The sequence below is a fragment of the Pleurodeles waltl genome, chromosome 1_2 (assembly GCF_031143425.1).
Source record: "Pleurodeles waltl isolate 20211129_DDA chromosome 1_2, aPleWal1.hap1.20221129, whole genome shotgun sequence".
Taxonomy (NCBI): domain Eukaryota; kingdom Metazoa; phylum Chordata; class Amphibia; order Caudata; family Salamandridae; genus Pleurodeles; species Pleurodeles waltl.
In genome coordinates this window covers 1,325,458,864-1,325,478,911 of record NC_090437.1, presented here as the reverse complement: position 1 = coordinate 1,325,478,911, position 20,048 = coordinate 1,325,458,864, and the positions used below count along the sequence as shown (strand labels likewise).

At 43.3% G+C, this 20,048-nt stretch overlaps 1 protein-coding gene across 1 annotated transcript; it reads left to right on the top strand.

The window, feature by feature from the left end:
* Positions 1-261: 261 nt before the first annotated feature.
* On the top strand, positions 262-16,708 carry LOC138251502 (uncharacterized). Its single transcript, XM_069205654.1, has 3 exons — positions 262-474; positions 4,947-5,072; positions 11,244-16,708. Exons 2-3 carry the CDS (start codon positions 4,988-4,990, stop codon positions 13,319-13,321), a joined length of 2,163 nt encoding a protein of 720 aa, XP_069061755.1. The 5' UTR covers positions 262-474; positions 4,947-4,987; the 3' UTR covers positions 13,322-16,708.
* The last annotated feature ends 3,340 nt before the right edge of the window (positions 16,709-20,048 follow it).

Here is a 20,048-nt window from a genome sequence, read left to right as displayed (position 1 = left end):
GCATAAAATTGGTTTATTGTTTTACGACTCTGTATGTTACAGTATAATATATAGGATGTAAGCCATGTAAAGGGTGCGTTTGCTTGAAAACATTTCTGAGGGTTGTAAGATCTCTTGTCCATCTGATCAAAAGTTGCAGGGCAGGAACTTGCTGCTGGTGAGTGACGTCAGGAATTCTTTGTCCCAGAGCCACCATATAATTTGCATTTACAGTTCTATATCTACAGAGGCTATCCTCTCACTGTCACTGAGTGAGGGAGATCCCACTGGAGCTATTAGAAGAGAGCAGGAGGCAGAGGTGAGATCTGACACCATCACTCACTGAGTGTGAGAGATCCCACCGGAGCTGATGCAGGAGGAGGCAGTAGAGAGACCTGACACCACAACTCACTGAGTGTGGGATATCCCTCCTGAACCTGACGGAAGAGAGAATACGGCAGCAGTGAGACCTTTCCCCGCGCCATCAGACAGGAGGTAAGCATTGGCGGGCACCACTCTCTCAAGAGAAGGCGTGGGGGGGGGGAGTTCTGGCCAATAGGAGGTTCACATTCCTGTGGTTGCAGCCTTGAGGCGCATCAAAGGACTCTGTGTGGCCAGATTACTGATCCTCTCCTTAGCACACTTGATCAGTTGTTAATGTCCTTCTCCTGTCTGATCCTTGGACCCATGACATGCATTGCCAAAGCCAACATCTCAAGTGCAGTGAGGGATGTCCTTGTGTCCTGGCCCCTCAGTAGAAGGCCATAGTACTTGAGTTATTGTGCTTCTCGGTGAGCTATGTCAGCCCTGTTTCATCGTGGTCTGCTCAAATTCTGATCCAGACAGACCACATGGATCATGTCCAACATTTATTTTTATTAATGTGTTTTAATTAATAAATTAAGATAGAATAAAACAATAGCACCAAGTATTCGAAAACGAGCAAAGAGCACAACTCTAAAGGAAAAATGTATAAATTGCTGAAATTAAACAAAATAATTTGTCCACAAACGTAGCAAACATATAAATCAAATCCTAACCTTCTTAGCAAACATTTTGGCCAAGTGGAGAAATCTATTGATTCCACTTGCGATAGTTCGTAGAATCCCTTTCCAGTTTCCTTCCTCCGCAGCTACCACAGGGCCGAACACAACCTGCCTAGTGCAGATGGAGAGATGAAGACGTAGAGGTTGGCCATTTGAGTGGTTGATTCATTTCGAACTCTTGGGTGTCTTGCACTCTCTACAATCTGACAACATCATACTTCAATTAAGTGGTGACCCACTAATACCAGGAATAGCACCCTTTCAGTGGCTGATGCCTAATATAGCAAGGGAACTCCACTTGTTTAGTGTTTGGGCATCCGCAGACCTTAGGGACTTTACCCTTCAGCGATTTGTGCCCTACATAGCTAATTTACAGCACAATTTAAGAGGTCCTTGTCTGCAGAAACCCCAAAATCTCCCCCATTCAGTGACTGTTATTCCCTTATCCCTAAGAATTCAGCCCTCAAGCCATTCATGCCCCACACAATGTGGAATCAACACTATAATTTCATCAACACAGTGACTGGTGCCCCCTTCTCCCTAAAAGCTTTAGAGGTTGATGCCTCTCCCGCCATGGCATTGCACCCTTTAAGTGATATGTAGCCCATACACACTGGAAAACACACTCTTTGATGAATAGTATTCCCTGATAGTTCACATTTCCAAAACTGTCCACTTCTTAGTCGGTGGCCTCCGCAACCACTACAGATCCTCCGCATTTACTTCAGCTCTTCTCATACTCCTATCTCTACTTAGCCCACCTGCATACCCCCCAGAAACACCTGGGTAATCTCCACTAATCTAATCACACACCTACAGTTTAGTATGCAACAAATTCCAGCCTTGATGTCCCACACACATATCATACCATCTTCCACCGGTGCATCCAGAACTCTGCAAGAAGGCAGCAGTTTACCTCTCCTTCACCCCCTCACCAATTTCCAGGCTTAACCAGCTTCATATGAGTAATTGCAATTGCTCTCAGTGCCCCTCTGCATCTTCATTTTGTGCCAATTGCCCACTCCTTGGAACTACTGATAACTTCTTTAGAAAGCTTGCTCCCATCCCTGATCCTGCCCTAGCACTAACCCCTCTTCTGGTTTTCTGTGAGCAAAAAATTTGCAATCCAGCCAATAACAAGTCACTACCATTGAAAACGTTTTTCATAAACTAGTCCCAGAGTGAGATGTTTCCACAGCCAGAAAAAACAGTTACCCTGGAGTGAGATATTTGCTCCCATTTCAAGCTTGGAAATGAGGCATTAAAGCACCGGATTTCATATGTTTTGCCTTTCCCCTGGACCCTTTCCGCTTGGCAAATAAAATGGGGTGAGAGGATTACTGGTCGGTTTGGAATTCTGATTTATGTGCCAATTCCTGTTTGCGGGGAACAAAATGTGCCTTTTATCCCCTATTCAGGGCCAATATCTGTAATTCACTCACCTACTGCACATCCACTAAGAACGTCCCTCTCTACCTGCTTGTTTCTCATTCTGGCAGTTCACATACATTCACTCTTCTTCCCACTCCCAAAGCCCTCCATGCATAAATCAAATCTTTATTCCTGGCCCCTAAGTACCTTAGCAAAATTCATGAGTGAAAACCTCTGCCCACCAAAGCAAGTCGACTTTCAATCAATTCATCAACTCACAGATCACCCTGAAGGATCAGGAGTCTGTTCTCTACAAAACATTAAACGCCAGGTTCACACACTCTTCCTAGGGCTGGTCTTTGAGACCCCCTGGCTGCTTGCTTTATGCAGCAGTGGGACTCCCGGCTCCCTTCACTTTGAGTGATTGCACAAATACTAAGCACTTGTTTACATCTGTCTAAAGTAGTTAGTCCTATATTTATGAAAAAGTGGCACATCAGAGCTAATGCGCCACTTTTTCTGCGCCACCCCTACCACACCATGGTTGCGCCGTATTTACAATACGGTGCACCATGGTGATCGTTAGTACAAGAGCATCAGAAATCTTTACGCTATAGTGACGCTTTGCTACACTAGCATCAACAATTTTGACGCTAGCGTGGTAAAGTGCAACGAGGCCCATAGGTTTCTATGGGTGCATCTTGCCGACAAAAATGGTGCAGTGGAATCTGTTAAATTTCACTGCACCATTTTTGTGGGCGTCCTAGTGCCGGAACCACCCTTCCATACATTATGCCTGGAGCAGGCATAATGTGGAGCAAGGGGGTGCAAAGTGGTGGAATGCATGCATTGCACCACTTTGTAAGTATGGCGCGGGGAAAAGGCCACCTTAGGGCCGAAAAAATGACATTAAGGTGGCTCTAAGGCGGCATAGGGGACTCTTAAATAAGCACCTTCCTTTCTCTTCTGTGACACAGCTGGTAAAAGTGTACTTCATTTTTAAATATTGGTTATTGATGTTGCCTACTCGTTGGGTACCCAGTTAGATGGTGATTTATTTTACTCTCCTGCTTAAAGTTGCTGAACTAAAGTGTTTAAACACTTGCAGCTTGAGTGCTATATTTGGTGGTGATTTAATCATGTATCTTTCACACATAATACTTATAAAATGCATGGGGCACAATTGAACTGTTACAAAAAATATATCAGTAGTAAAGCGGCCACCTTAGTCAATGTTACTTAACGTTTACGGGCCTGACTCACAAAATTAAACTTAGACCAAAAGTCTAAGTGAAGACCTAAAGTCTAACTTTACTCATAGTAAAGTTAGACTTTTGGTCTAAGTTTACCTTTGTGAATCGGGCTCTACATTTTTATTTTGAGCATAAGGCAGTCAGGTTTCAATGACTGCATGTTTTTTTCCTTTGTTTGATTTTGTGGAATGTGCTTACATTAAAAAAAGCCGACAGCCCAGCAAAGGTCAGGCCTATTAGCTTTGCCAATGCTTGTTTTCTGATTGTTGTTTTCTTTCATAGCCATCGAATTTCTGCGTACTTTTGGTTTACTGCATTTAGTGTTCAGTACAAATAATAAAAGAAGAAAGAAAATACAAAATTCTAGTGCTCCTTATAAATGGAATTCTATCTCTCGCCATCTCAGAGCCACCTGCCCCAGACTTGCTACTTATATGCTTCCAACAAGGACTGGGCTGCGCATGCCCAGACCATGACAAGTAGGGATGACGTCATGGCTTTCATGCGAACTTTACAAAGGCCCTGATTACGAGTGCGGCACGTTTTTCTGACCCCCTCTTTGTTCAGGAATCGGACTAATGAGCTGGGTGGTATTTACTGCATCTGGTAATTACCATGTGCATTAAATATCTCAGCTTTTGTTATATTTCGACAGGTAGAACCTGCCAGAATTTAGCAGGGGAAAAGTGTATGGTATTTACCATACTATGCATATTTTGGTTATTAAACACCAACATTTGCATATTATTCCCCAAATTGGTGATAGGTGGTATTTAGCGCAGCTGATGGATAACATATACAAGGGAATCATTAGTTATCTGGTGCAATAAACTTGAATCACAGGAATTGAGTGGTTGACTGTAATTTCTGCACCGTGTGTCACTTCACATGTCCATGTCGCAGTTTTTAAAAATCAACACAATTCACCAGGTTTCCTTCATGGTCCCATTTTGCACTGCTGGTGATCTTACGTAGCGCCTTCATACCATGAGGCACAATGGTGGTGTACAGCAGCGTGCAATGGGATGAAAGTGAGCAACTCCACATCCTACAATTATCTTGTCCCATTTGATGAAACAACAGTGAGACCAACACGTCATGAGATGCAATAAAAGTGACACCCATCATGTAAGGTGGTACATGTGACAGGAGCCATGTCGTGCACTGGCAATAACACTCTCCATCTGGTGCTCCAACAGTGAGACCCAAGCCTTAAGGAACCTTCTACAGAAACCAATGTTTTGAAATCGTATTTGTCAATATCAGTATATACATGTCTCTGTCCTTCTTTCCACAGGAAAACAAAAACAACTGATAGCTGAGCATCCTTAGGACATCATGGGGTTCCAGACATTCCTTTTAATCCTTGGAGTCATGTTCACCATCTTGGCGAGCACCAGTTCCGGCCCAATAGTCGTTTACAGTAAGTGATTTGCTACAGATGTCAATAGTGGGATGATTCATGGTAGGAGTTAGTAACCAGCACATTTCTAATGTGGTATCACTTTAAAGGGCAAAGGCAGTTCTAATATGTGGTCATCCACTGGGATTTCAAGGACAGTGCAAGAAATTAGCTTATTAGTTGTGAAGGATTTGAGTCCTATCCTTGTTATAAGCCCACATCTTCCATTGACTGGGAACCAAGTACCTCTTTGTAGCACTTGACCCTCTCAGATTAGTGAAGCACAGAAGTCTAAGGTCTAGGAAACTGAGTTGGTGTGGGCTAGTAAGGTGGTGTTGGCTAGTACCCCCAGATTGCAGGTATGCAATAACAACACTAAATTAATCATTGCTCAGTCAATGCTTTATCTTATAAAAAGGAAAAGTACTTTATTACACATACTACTAAATGCTACACATTAATTTATAAATATCTTTGGAAATACCTTTGGTACCACCAGCAGAACAGTTAGCACTCCAGCAAGCCACAGCCATATTTCACAATACTCTTACACATATGCATGTACACAATATTATAAGGTGTATTTAAGAAATGCAAGCCTACTCACTTTGCCAGGTTGTCACCACAAATATAGAATTAGAAATAAGATATTTAAGGGCATTGCAAGCCGCATTACTAAGATCCTCTAATCTAATCCCCAAGGACACTCATTAATATGTATTATGTGTATTAACATTTATTATGACTCCCGGTTAATGTAAGCATCTTGAATAAAGCAAGTGTGAGAAAATGCCACCTATTGCATAGTAAACCCCACTTTTTTGTTGGATTTTATTGTTGGATTCTAGACTGCACACTTAGGCACTACTGTCTAGCGCCCATTGTATTTGCTCTGACCCCCAAAACACATAGGAGTTAGCTCATTCCTAGTTGGTGTATTTAACTCTCCTATAAGGCCTTTGTATAATGGGTAAAAAATTTACCCATAGCATGGAAAGTTAATTGTCGTCTGTGGAATGCAGTACTTTGTGCCCCATCCACTAGTGTGAAAAGGAAAGCACAACTTGAGGTCTATCATTGTAGCCTGACTTCTGCAGTTTAAATCTGTAGTGTGACCTGTTAAAATAACTCCTTTTGATATGTAAAAGCCTTCTTTTTAAATAATAGTATGGCATTCCTATGTAGACGTTGTAGCCCATGAAGCAGGTTGCATGGTATTTCAAAGTACGACATGCAGAAAATGAATGGTCCCATGTCCCTACAGTAACAGAGCTTAAAACTATTTTCACTGTTGCTGGTCTAGGTGTCCTATGCAGAAATTCAGAGAAGGGGCCCCACACATGTTCCTCGCATGCCCCACACCATTACAAATGTATTCTCCAGGTTGCGTTGGCTCCTGGGATAGCCTTAGTACTGGCTCTATTCTCCGCCCTGTCACCCCTAAGGACAAGGCTTATTTTTTTGTGTCTCTGGCTGCTTAGGGCTGATTTGCACAGGGAAGGTGTCGTTTTGCTCATAGTGGTCAGCTATAGCCTCCATGTGCATTTTCCTTGGGTTTGCTGGCTTTCTTTCTTTCTTCTTCCTGGAGCTTGGTTTTGAAGATTTCCTTCTCAAGACATTTACACTGCCAGTGCTCCTGATGCTTCCTGCTGTTTTGAGGGTATCTTCCACAGCTTCTTCACAGCCAACACCAAAAAAAACATTATCTGTTGCACTCACCCAGTGCCACAGCCTCCTTTCTACCTGTGGGGCACCTATATGTCAGCAGAGTCAGTGGCCAGTCCATAGACGTCCCTGGCAAACCACCCAGAGTCCCCTTAGGAGCACAGCATTCTGTGCCATTTCAACACAATAGCTTCCAGAGGTCGATGACAAGATCTTCCCTGAGACCTTCAATCCTGCCCCATCTGACACAACTGCCTGATCCCTTCCCATTGAAACATCAAATGGCAGCCACTCCGGAGAGACCTCTAGAGATATGGCCTTCCATCTTTGTTTCTGTGGTCTTGGGCTTGCCCAGTACAAGTGTAGTGTGAGGAGTTAATTATCAAATGCAGATTTCTTCCTCACCTCTTCCTCTTCCAGGACCTGGGCCAACTGGCTCTGTTGTGTGGAGAGGCTTTTGATTCTAGTGCTGCCCAGTGGAGTAATTAACTTGGCCTGGTAGGGACGGGGGAGGGGCAAAGGTTTGAAATCTGATTGTGGCTGAGCCAGGGAACTATGATAATTCTCAAAGTGCCATAAGGAGTACAGTAAACACAAGTGATAGTGGATCTGCACTCGGGTACACAGTTGCCCTGAGATTCATTCTTGAACAGTATCTCTAGGTGTAAGAATGCTGAAACGGTTGCAGATTTCCCCATAAGGTATGAAGTCAGCTCACTGCCTTTTCAGTAAAGCACTACAAACCTACTCTATGAATGCCAGCTCGCATTATGATGAGGTCGACATTAGATAAGTACCAATCTTGAATGGTCCCTTCTAGATGGTAGTCTCACAGGCTCAGTCCGCGCACATATGGATACGTGCGTGCTCACATGTTCAAGTGTAACCAGCCCAAAGCATCTTACTCTTAAAGGCAGTCCCTTTTAACAGAATTTAATATGAGTGAGACTACGCTGGGGAGACTCACTCACAGTAAAAGTCCAAAACCAGGTATTCAATAAGAGAAAAATCTTGGGGGATTAAATGGGAAGAACACATTTCCTACAGAGATTATGAGAACAAATATGACCCCACAAATGATCTATGTGTATCCTATGTTTCAGCTTGTCTCAGTGTCCTCTGCAACACGTTCCTTTGTCCTCACCTCTTTCTTTGATGTTTTTGATGTGCTTCTATAGAGTTAAATGCAGTTTCTAGTTTCTGTACTGGTCTCCTGCATATCCCTGCATTTGTTGCAACCTTAGAGATTTGTGTTACTAATTTCTCTCATACACCACCTTTGAATCCACAGGTTGCAAAATTTATGTTGTAGCCCGAGCATGCCAATAACTCTGTAAAACTCTCTTGCTGAGGCTAAACTTACATTTGAATATTTTACCCACAAGGCTAACTCTACAAACATGACTTCAGGCCTGTAAACATAAATCTGGATGCCTGCAGCCAGCTCTGCAACCAACACATGTTAAAAGAAATCACTTTTGAGACTTTCAAAAGCTTACTTTTGGATTTACTAAGCCACACCTAAGAAGTGATTTGGAGCCTAGACTTCCTGATCCCATAATGTGGTAGAGATACATGGACAGTAGGCATATTGGCATGTCTCCATGTGAAAAGTTAAATTCACTGCCAAGACTTTAATAGTTTTTAGGTTGAGACTTCAGGCAGGACACTTGCTATGGTGATGATCTCTCATGTTTAAAAAAAACTCTACCGGAAAGGGTTTTTTAGCTCGTCCATTACTTACCATACGTTGCCATCATAATCACGCTTCGTTTCTTCCTTCTAATTTGGCAGCGCTCACAACACATCACTTCCTGCTCTTTGTGTGGAGCATGGACCAAGTACAGTGAACACTCGACCCGACCCCTGCTCTCTCGCTGTCCCCTTGTGAGTGTCTCCAACGCACCCCCACTGATCTTCTCCTCCTGCCTACACCAAACCCTTTCCCCATTATTTGCATCCACTCCCTATGTTTATATTTGTATTTTTATATAACTGGAACGTGACCTGAGTTCTTTTACAAGAGCACCAGTAACAATACACAAGGTTGCATTCATGTTTTTGAGTACAGGATATTAAAGTAATTTGTCCAGAATCACAGGATGTGGAGCAGGTGCCGAGAATTGCATCGCTAGAAACATTGACAAAGCCAATAGATCTCATATCAGTTTTGCTTGTTTCCAATTGCGCCTTACTTGTAAAGGGAAATAATAGCTTTTATAAGCCAATCTTGGAAGTAGCTATAGAAATCAACTACACACTACTGGTTACTACTCAAAGACCTAAGTTCATGCTGTACATTTTGCTAAATGTACTGCAACATTGATAGTATTCCTCCTTGCTTTTCTCTGCGAGAGTGTAGACTATATTTTATACCATTCTGCCAGGCTCTCCCACTTCTCCTGTGGTAGTATTTAGCCTCTGATGAGGTGTGAAAGGACAATAGGCCTGTGGCAGGATGGATGGAGGAGTAAACTCTGCTAGCATCCCACCCAGCTCTTGTTTCAGTAAGAATGGGGCCTGGTCTCCGTATCAGCCAACTTTCATATTCTCGGTGAGATCCCATATTTTCTGGTGTGGCTTCTAACATTTCTGCACCCAGACACAAGGATTTTCACATTTTGATGGTCCTAGAACAGGGAGTTTTGTGATTCATTTGCAGTGTGGAAAAGAAAGCCAATCAGAATTGTATGTTTGGAGTAATCATTCATACCTCCATTAAAGTTGCTCAAAAATCACTTCAGCTTGCACTATGTCTCTCTAACTCAGTCTCATCAATTAAAACAAACAGGGTTCTCTCAAGTGTATGTTACCAGGTTAGTAACCGTGTCAGCTTTGATATATTTTAAAAGTACTTGGATAGTGGATCTTGCCTCAATATGGTTGACAAACTCTTAGGTCATGTGCAGATTCTTTGTAATCCATTGCCCATCTCTGTGCTTTTGAACCCCTATGTATCACCATTGATCCATCTTGAAAATCTTCCCCGGGCCCGTTCCTCCTACACAGGCCACTCCTTGGACGCATTCCTGTCCTGTATCAAAGATGCCTTCTAGTAGTTCATGAATTCTCCTCTTGTGTAAATTGAAATTGTGTAGGTTTAGGAGAACTCAAACATAACATAATCGGGATCCGCGGTGAGGACCAGGGCTGAAGATTGGGAAATATTTGCATTCCAGTGAGCGTGTCTAGCAGGGTTTTGTGCTTAGATGTTTGGGCGTGACTCTGGGTCAGCACTCAAACCTTTGTTGGTGACAACCAAAGACCAGTCAGCCATTGCAGGATGACCACGTAGACATTTTGCAGTTCAAATACTCCATTCTCTACAATACGAACCTCACTGTGCATCTCAGCACTATGTCTTGTCTGCTGACCCATAATTCCAATCATTTTGTTGCCTACAGTCAACCCTCCACATATTGAAAACCTTTGCATCTCCTGTTCCACAAAAAAACAAACTCCTTCATGCTGATATCTTCCTGCAGACCCTAAATATAAATACATGAAAATAGGCCTCTCATAAGGACCCGCCTGAGTGAAAATGTAGGTGGTGACTGACAGCCCTGTATAGGCATGGCAAGAACCATAGAGAGAACCATGGTGAGAACCATGTGTGCCGGCCAAGGAAGCCACCGTGCTCCATCATCAGTAGAATGCCAAGAAACGTGAATGAATTGCAATAGATAGTCCAATGCTGTTGGCCTTTCAGTCTTTTAGTGTCATGAATTGGAATAGGATTGGGACACATATTCGCTCTTGGGCTTGCAAGAACTAAGTGGGCCATGAACACATGAAAGTGTGCAAGTCAGGACGGTTTTGCACTGAAGAGTTATTAGTACATTTTGAATGTTGGGGGCTCCATCGAAAACAATGGAGTGCTCTGGGCTTCTAATGGCCAACATTTCGTTGTTTTTATTCACAGCTGTTACAGTGATCAAAGGCCTCATAGTCCGAAGGGGTTGCAAGAACTAACTGGGCAATGAACACATTAAAGTGTGCCGGTCAGGAAGGTTTTGCACTGAAGATTTATTAGAACATTGGAATGTTGGGGGCTCCATTGAAAAGAATTGAGTGTTCTGTGCTTCTAATGGCCCGTTGAATCCCAGAGGGCCAACATTTCAATGTTTTTATACACAGCTGTTGCTGTGAGCAAAGGCCTCATGGAGTCCAAAGGGGATTTCAGTGCCCTCAGTCTCTGTGAAGCCTTTGTTTTATTTATTACAGCATTCTGCCATTTGGTGGCAGAATGTTCCAATAGCCTTATACCCCTTCTTAGCTGGGCTATACCGGCATTAAAGTCCTGCTCCATTGATAAAGGCCCTCGTCAAATGCTGGAGCGGGCCTTTAATGGCTGGTATAGCCTGCTAGAGAGAGCTATAAGGCTATAGAAGATAGCCAGGGTTTACACAATGAATGCTAGACCAAAGATCTGGATAAATTTTGTCTTTATTAATCTATTGTCATTTTACATTTAGGCATCCTTGATATAACTAATGTGACTGACTTGTAAAATTGTATTTTCTCTAGGACGCAGAAGAGACGTGGACTGCAAAGCATCAACTGCTAATCTCAATGAAGCAATTAAGAGTGTGAGCAAAGCCGAAGACGTCAGAAAGGATACTGAAATGATGATGAAACCATACGCCAACTGGGAGGAGTTCCTGATGCCCGCCCCCATCTCCATAGCCATTTTGGGAGAGCTAGCAGCCATTTCATCAGGCCAGGGGGACTTCTCTATCAACCTGAATCCACCAAAAAATGGCTTCAAGTACATGAAATACCCAGAGTCCTTTTCTGCATCCCTAATGCAGGTCTGCAATACAGCCTGGTTTGCCTTCAACACAGCAAACAAAAACATGGATCAGATCAGGCTTCTCACAAGTCAGATCCCAAGGGCCAACACACAGATAGTCAAGACTCTGAGCCAGCCAATTAAGATCGTTGACGCCTTCTTGCCAAAGCAGATGAACAGTTTACTCTTCCTGGCCACCGAATGCACAAACTTAGCTAAGGCTGTGGAGTCAGGCTTCCAAGATGCCATCCATCTGATCCAGGAGGTGCTGGAAGCCTGCCAGAACTCGAAGGGGGGCTACGAGAAGAAACTGACCGACGTGAAGATCGCCCTGGAGCAACTGACTCTGAGAGAAGCATCCGCAAATAAGTCTTTGCAAATGGCAGAGGAGTTCAAGAAGAACACTCAAGAGCAACTACAAGACGCAACTAAGGCCTACAAGACGGCAATGGACAAAATCCCCTCCGCGTGGGAAGTTATGGGTATGAATATCGTGGGCAGCCTTTTTGAAACAGTAAGTACGGTTGCGTCAGCTGTTGTAGCAAGCAAAACGGGCGTAAAGATTGACCAAAATAAAAAAGACTCCAATAAAGGCAGTGCAGCTAGTGAAAACGAAGTCAAGGCTGACACAAGTGCCATCATGAGCACCAACAATATTTGTGCCAAGTCTGCACGGGTGAAAGCACTGGCAGACAGCCTAAAATTTGTCCTACAGAGTAACCAACAATCGATTAACATGAAACTGGTTTATGATGAGAAGAATCAGAAAGTTCTCACAAACTACCCAAAAAGTAACATAGTCACACTGATGAGCGAGATAGAAAATGAAGCGCCCTGTGAGGCGCAAACAAAGGTGAAAAGTTTTTTACAACCGGCTATTGAAGTTTGTGAAGAGTTGGAAAAAGCTGCCACATCTGAAGGTACAACTGAGATGACCCTGAAGAATATTGTTGAAAAAATAAAATCACTGTACGCCAGAGCATCACAATTTGAAATGTTTTGTTCCCGAAAGACCAATGCTCCACCTGTCCAAGTAAAACCTCCACAGATGGCAAGGAGTGGAGGAAGTGGAGCTGCGGGCAGCGAGGCAGCAGATCGCGCCCAGGCCACAGCGAATATGGCCAAACAGCAGTTAGAAAAAACTCAGGACATATACCAACAGTCCTTTGAGAACCTCAAAAAAGAAAATGAGAAACTAACCGCAATCCTGGTTGAAATGAGGAGCTTCAAAGTGGAGGAGATTGATTTCACCAGAGCCAAGAATATGCTCATCAAAGGCCTGGATGCCCTGGCGAGAGTGCGGGAGCAGTGGGAGAAGATGATCCGCTTCTTCCAGATGATATCCAACCTCATTGAGTCTTGCCTCGCCACGTCTGTCAAAGACCTGGTGGAGACCTCCAAGAGTGCACAGACCCTGCCCAACTATTCTACTGATGACTTCGTCAAGGACTTGCTGTACAACCAAGCCTTCAAAGCCAGCAACATTGCCAACCTAGTCAACATGATCTCGTCTACCTACTGCGAGGTGTCCCAGCGCTACCTGATGGACCGCGTGAGCGCCTTAGGGCGGCTCATCAGCATGAACCCCTCAAACCCAGAGTTCCTCATCGAGCGCCAGAAGTTACAGGCCGGTTGTACGGAGGCCCAGAAGTCCATCCAGGCGCTGGTCATTTCCAAAAAGCAAGAGTTTGACCAAAGTGTAGAGGCAAGGGTTAATGCCATCAACTGCCAGCTGGGCGCTGCCATCCGCGCCTTGCCGGAAGCAGAGAAGAAAGCCAATGGGGAAGCTGGAAAAGAAGGGGCAAATCCATAAAAAAAATAACAGAAAATTGGGGGGCGATTTAAAAGAAACAAGGAAGCACAAGCAAACCTTTCTAGTCATTCACAACAGGGATCATAGGAGTTTCATTGGGGCAGTCTGCTGCCACCTGTTCTTAATTCACTTTTTTTTTTCATTTTACATTTCTTATAAAGTTATCAGTTGTTTCTGAGGGTCTAAGGGCTTTAACTTTTTGCCTGTGTGTCTAGGCTAAACAGTATATTCTCGTAGCTTTTTTGTGAAGGCATTCTTCCTTCTAAACTGTGAGTGACCTGACAGCCTCTGATGATGGGATCTGAGGGTGCACTCCAGCCATGCCTAAGCCGCACCTGCAGTGCAGTGTGGGATAGCCTGACATCCCTGGAGACAGGGGCATGTCAAGCACCTTCTCTTGAAAACAAAATTAGAAGCCATCCAAATACCTCCATCGCCTCACTTCAAAGCATGCCAAGCACATATCCATCCTTGAAGTGAAAGGTGACCTTGTATCACTAAATCCTTGAAGTGAAAGGTCCTTCTATCCTTGAAGTGAAATGTCCTTGTATCCTTGAAGTAAGAGGTCCTTCTATCCTTGTATCCTTCTATGCTTGAAGTGAAAGGTCTTTGTATCCTTGAAGTGAAATGTCCTTGTATCCTTCTATCCTTGAAGTGAAATGTCCTTGTATCCTTGAAGTAACAGATCCTTATATCCTTGTCTTTCTATGCTTGAAGTGAAAGGTCCTTGTATCCTTGAAGTGAAGGACCCTTGTATCATTGAAGTGAAATGCCCTTGTATCCTTGGAATTAAAGTTTTTGTATCCTTGCAGTGAAAGGTCCTTTTATCCTTGAAGTGAAAGGTTTTGTAACCTTGAAGTCAAAGGCCCTCGTATCTTTGAATTGAAAGGTCCTTTTATCTTTGTATCATTGAAGTGAAAGGCCCTTAAATTCTTGAAGTGAAATGACCTTGTATCCTTGAAATAAAAGGTCCCTGTATCCTTCTATGCTTCAAATGAAAGGTCCTTCTACCCTTGTATTTGTGCATCCTTGAAGTGAAAGGTCTTTGTATCCTTGAAGTAAAATGTGTCTTTGTATTATTGTATTCTTGAAGTGAAAGGGCCCTGTCTCCTTGTTTCATTGTATCCTTCTACCCATGAAATGAAATGTCCTTGTATCCTTGAAATGAAAAGTCCTTGTATTTTTGTATTATTGTATGCTTGAAGTGAAAGGTCCTTGTATCCTTGAAGTGAAAGGTCCTCAGAACATTGTATCCTTGTATCTTTTTATCCTTAAAGTGAATGGTCCTTGTAACACTGTATCCTTGAATCTTTCTATCCTTAAGGTGAAACGTCCTTGTATCCTTGAAGTGAAAAGTCTTTGTATCATTGTATCCATGTGTCCTTCTATCTTTGAAGTGTAGGGTCCTTGTTTCCATGAAGTGAAAGGTCCTTGTATCCTTCTATCTTTCACGTGAAAGGTCCTTGTATCCTTGAATCCTTCTATCCTTCAAGTGAAATGGTCATTGTATCCCTCTATCCTTCTATCCTTGAAGTGAAAGGTCCTTGTATTCTAGAAGTGAGAGGTCCTTGTATCCTGCCAGGTATCTATTCACTTGAAGTCATAGAGGTGCTCTGTTGGTTCCTCCCTGCACTCAGGCATGTCTGGCACTTTTACCCCAAACCTCTCTATAGTTAAACTTCAAAGGTTGACAGATATTGCTGTCCTTTAACCCATATGCACATGTCACCTCCTCTGCCCTTGAATCAAAGCCATGCCACAAACCTCTTGAACTCACAGAAGCCATACACCTCTGCGTTTAACTCATGCCACATACCTCCACTTGAACTGACGGGAAGCCACAAAACGTGGCTGTTGGACTGACAGTCATGCCAAATACCTCAATCCTTGAACTCAAACACATGCCACATACATCAGTTCTTGGACTCAAACACATGCCATATACCTTGACCCATTAACAGAAAGGCATAAAATACGGTTGAGCCTTTGAACTGAAAGGCATGACATACACCTTGGCCCTTGAACTCAAAGGCATGCCATATACTCAGGTAAATCATCCCTTGAACTCAAAATCATGCCATGTGCCTTCAACCTTCCACACAAATGTGTTTCATATAGCTCCACCCTTGAACTCAAAGGTGTGTCATATACCAGGACCCTTGAACTCAAAGATGTGTCATATACCAGGACCCTTGAACTTACAGGTGCATCATATACCAGGACCCTTAAACTCAAAGGTGCGTCATGTACTAGGACCCTTGAACTCAAAGGTGTGTCATATTCCAGGACCCTTGAACTCAAAGGTGCGTTATATACCAGGACCCTTAAACTCAAAGATGTGTCATATACCAGGACCCTTGAACTCAAAGGTGCGTCATATACTAGGACCCTTGAACTCAAAGGTGCGTCATATACCAGGACCCTTGAACTCAAAGGTATGTTATATACCAGGACCCTTGAACTCAAAGGTGCGTCATATACCAGGACCCTTAAACTTAAAGGTGCGTCATATACTAGGACCCTTGATCTCAAAGGTGTGTCATATACCAGGACCCTTGAACTCAAAGGTGCGTCATATACCTGGACCCTTGAACTCAAAGGTGCGTCATATACCAGGACCCTTGAACTCAAAGGTGGGTCATATACCAGGACCCTTGAACTCAAAGATGTTTCATATACTAGGACCCTCTAACTAAACGTTGTGTCATATACCAGGACCCTTGAACTCAAAGGTGCGTCATATACCAGGACCCTTGAACTCAAAGGTGTGTCATATACCAGAACCCTTGAACAAAAAGAATTCCTATACGTTGTATGCCTCAGTCCTTAAAAAAAAATGTATAAAGCTCTATCCTTGAACTAAAAAACCTATCATATCTGCATATCCTTGAACTCAAAGCACGTCCTGCACCTCAAACCTTGAGCTCAAAGGCATGATTATACCTTGACCCTTAAACTCAAAGACATTTCAGATTCCTCAACCTTTGAAGTCTAAGGTATGCCATGTACCTTATTTATCCCAACACCAAAAGGCATTCCATATACCTCGAGCCTTGAAGTCAAATGGGTTCCCAAAGGGCACCCCTTGTTCTCAGATACCTTTGTCCTTGAACTCAGGAAACAAACCCTAATTATGACTTCTGAAAGTGACCCCGCTTGGTAATCTGTGCTTCGAATAGGCCTTCTGCAGGCCTGCAATGCCAGGCAGGCGTAAACTTAATGCACACTGCACTTACAGTGTAACCTATAGAATATATGTGCTTCCCAGAGGCTGCGGGATATTGTCTTTAAACCATGTACCCCAAATTCCTACGTTATCTTTTCACGCTTGGGTGTGTTTGTTTCTCGCTACTGTAACTGTCGAATCAATAAAGTTCTTTGAAAATTGCCTCTTTTTGTTTTTATTGTGACCCGAATACTTGGTGCGTGATTCCTTCCACTCATGACCCTATAATCTTGCTTATTAAAGGCACACTGATGGTCGCGGCCCCACTTCACACGCCACTTGCAGCAATAAATGGAACGGACGCATGAAAACAAGAGGGAATTTACACTGAAAAATCGACTTACATTTTTCTCATTTCAGTGCAATATTAAGTGAGCTTAAATCTGCTCCCATGAGCGTAACAAAGGCCACAACAGCGAGGGGGGGCTGTTTGTACCAAACTCCAGAGGGGGCCCTAGAGAGTACCCAGGCCGGAGAGCTCCTGAGTAAGTCCGCAGTGAGCTGGAGGGGGCCCTTAAGTTTCGTTAGGCCTCTGCCCAGGGGCCTGCGTGCGTGTGCCCAGATGTGCCCTTGAACGTGCGTGCATGCGCAAACATATTTCAAACGTATTCCTCTCTGGAAAGAGTTGACGACCTTCTCCTATCAAAGGAGGGAGTAAATCAGTGCTTCATTTTTAAATAAAGCTGGGCTGGTGCCCAAACACGCGGCTGCTGCAATTAAATGTGCGAGCACAGAATACTGAGGCAGCGTAATCCTGAAGCCATCTCGGCCCTCTTCAATCCATTTACAGCCACTCCCTGCCCCTTCAGCTCACTCCAGCAGCTTTCTACTTTCTCCCTTTGTGACGCTTTTTCATTTTTCTCTTCCTCCGTCTTTCCCATGTGTGTCTTTTGCTCGCAGTAAATGCTTGAGGCAGAAGAATAAGCGCCGGTCCTCAAAAATAAGTGCCGGTGCTCGGCACCGGGGACAACAAGCACAAATTAAACACTGGAGTAAATCCGTTTTCACTGTGGAAATGTGGTGAGAAGTGCTCCCAAATTCTGAGCGCAATGAAAGCGGTTTCTCCACGGGGAAACCATATTAAAAACAGGTGCAAAACACAGGTGGCTTTTTGTGACGCATGTTGGGTTCAAAATTGTGCAATTGTATACTCCGTGATTCTTCGTGAATCCGTTTCCCATTGTCAGGATGAAACTGAGCACAGTCCCCCTGCTGTATCGTGCAGCAATGTTTGTTTCCTTCCAAGTACTTCAGGCACTATGTTTGCATACCCCAATAACACAATGCGCAGCACACTCTGGGAAACACTTTTTGAAATTAATTTATTTTTAGTGTTTTGCAGTATTCATTTCTATTTCGATCAGTGTTTTCAGCGCTTTTCGTTATGTTCGCCCTTTTTCATGTCATTACATGCAGCCGTCCACGAGTTTTCAATTTTACATTTATATTTTGAATTGTATGTTTTTAAATTCTATTTTATTGCCTATAATTATATCAATTAAATCTGTATACTAAAAAAAGTGACCTATTGAATGTCAGTCCACTTGCTAATATAAATGTATCCCAAATAAGTTTGTAGTCAAAGATACTTTACAACAAGCAATGACACACCAACAGTGCTTGATTTGAGCCAGTGGTATCCGGTCTTCGGTTCCGGCACCTAATTGTCACCACCGGCTCTACTGACAGTCCACCACATGGTGGCGCTGCGTGTTGAATTTTGAGATGAGCACAACTACAGTGTTTAATAGGTCAATATACATTAAAAAAGAATACTTGCTGCTTACACTTTTTTTTATAGCATTGGGTGCCTACAATAGCTTGATTTGTCACACTTGTAGGAGTGCAATGGTTAGTAGTTGTGCTGCTACTGACATCGGCGGTGCCGCCGGGGCAATAGGTGGTGCGGGCTGTAGTAACCTCGCAAGAAGGACCCCAGAGTTTTCTTTTTTTTTTTTTTTTTTTTACAAATTAAGCACTGCACACCAATAACCCTTGACAATCCTATATGGGACTAACCAAAAGTACCTAAGTGGGACTAATGGCACTCGTCTGCCGGTTCAGTTCATCCTAGACAGAACAAAGCTTGTAGTGGAAGTTATCAAAGAAACTGCATCACCGGTAAAGCTCCACCACAGAGATGTGTGTGTACAGACATTTCCATTTATTATAATGATTACAAGGATTTATAAAGCACAACTGCACCTCAAAGGTATCCTGGCACTATCCTCTTAGAGGGGGTGAAACCTGAAGGACATTCCCAGCATCTATAAGTGGAGAAGACAAATTTTAAATTATTTCCTAAACTGAAGCAGGTCTTCACAATCTCTTGGAGAAGAAGGACAACTATTCCAGAGTTGTCCAGCCCTCATTGAGAATGCTTTGGCCACCCTGTCTAGCCTCCCAGAATTTAGGAATGCATAAAAGGTTTGCGGTTGAAGAGCAAAGATCTTGCATAGGTATTTAGGATTTAAATTTCCTTTGCAGAAAAATAGGGCCTTTTTGGTGAATTACTGTGAGAATAATACATAATAATTTTAACTTAATCCATTCCTTCACTGGAAGCCAGTGGAGCTCTGCCAGGGCAAGCTTAGCAGCCTCCGCTTGTACTCAATAAAGTCTTTAGAGTAAGAATTGTGGGATGCCTAACAGAGAAGCATTACATCCATCAAGTCTGATTGCACAGAGTACTACCAATGCCCCTTTGGATGGTGGTAAAAAAAAAAAAAGATTTGCCCAAAACAATAAACCGACTTTCTTAGATTCCACTTCGACGTGACTTTTTTTTTTTTTCAGGAAGTTAATCAAAAGGGATTTCATATTCTCCCTGCACTGTCCAAGAAAACTGTGGTTCAAACACCCTTTTTATGAAGTCCTGACTACTGGAATTCCGTTTAGGTAGGTGTCAGGACCCATTTGAGGGACACAAGCCAAGCAGGAGCTCCTGGTCCACCGCCCTGATGTTTGGTGCACGATCCACCGACTGCACGGTCTGCACGAACTTCCTTACCTGACGTCTTCGAGGTGCTGAGGGTGAGCAGTCAACGGCTTCTCAGGGAATTAGCGCGGGTCCAGACTCAGAACCAATAACAAACAATTAACAGATACAATAAGTACTGGTCAACCCAGTGCTTGTCTTTTGTAAAAGGAAAAACACTTTATTCACACCCCAAAGCATAACGCTACATATAGAACACGTTAAGAAGATTCATAGTTCTAGATGGTTGATCCTGTGTTCTAAACACACAGACACACTGAGGCATAAACTTGCACAAGTGTGAGCGAGGTCACCGTAATATGGTGGAGGCAGCTTCCCTAGATCTGTGACCTACGGGCCAGGCATATATGTCTCATGAGTATGGTTCTCTAAGGCAATTCAGTCCCATTAGGTTAAAGAACCCACCAGGTTTTAGAAGAGGGAGACACAGGCAATGTTGAAGTTCATCCGGCTCAAATTACCTGGTGGATCAAGCACTCAGCACATACTTGAACATAGTGGAT

Bases quoted from the DNA above. Each gene is read 5' to 3' on its own strand.
- LOC138251502 (XM_069205654.1), top strand. From the start codon at position 4,988: ATGGGGTTCCAGACATTCCTTTTAATCCTTGGAGTCATGTTCACCATC. The intron at 5,073-11,243 runs GTAAGTGATTTG...TATTTTCTCTAG, and splicing joins CGGCCCAATAGTCGTTTACA to GACGCAGAAGAGACGTGGAC.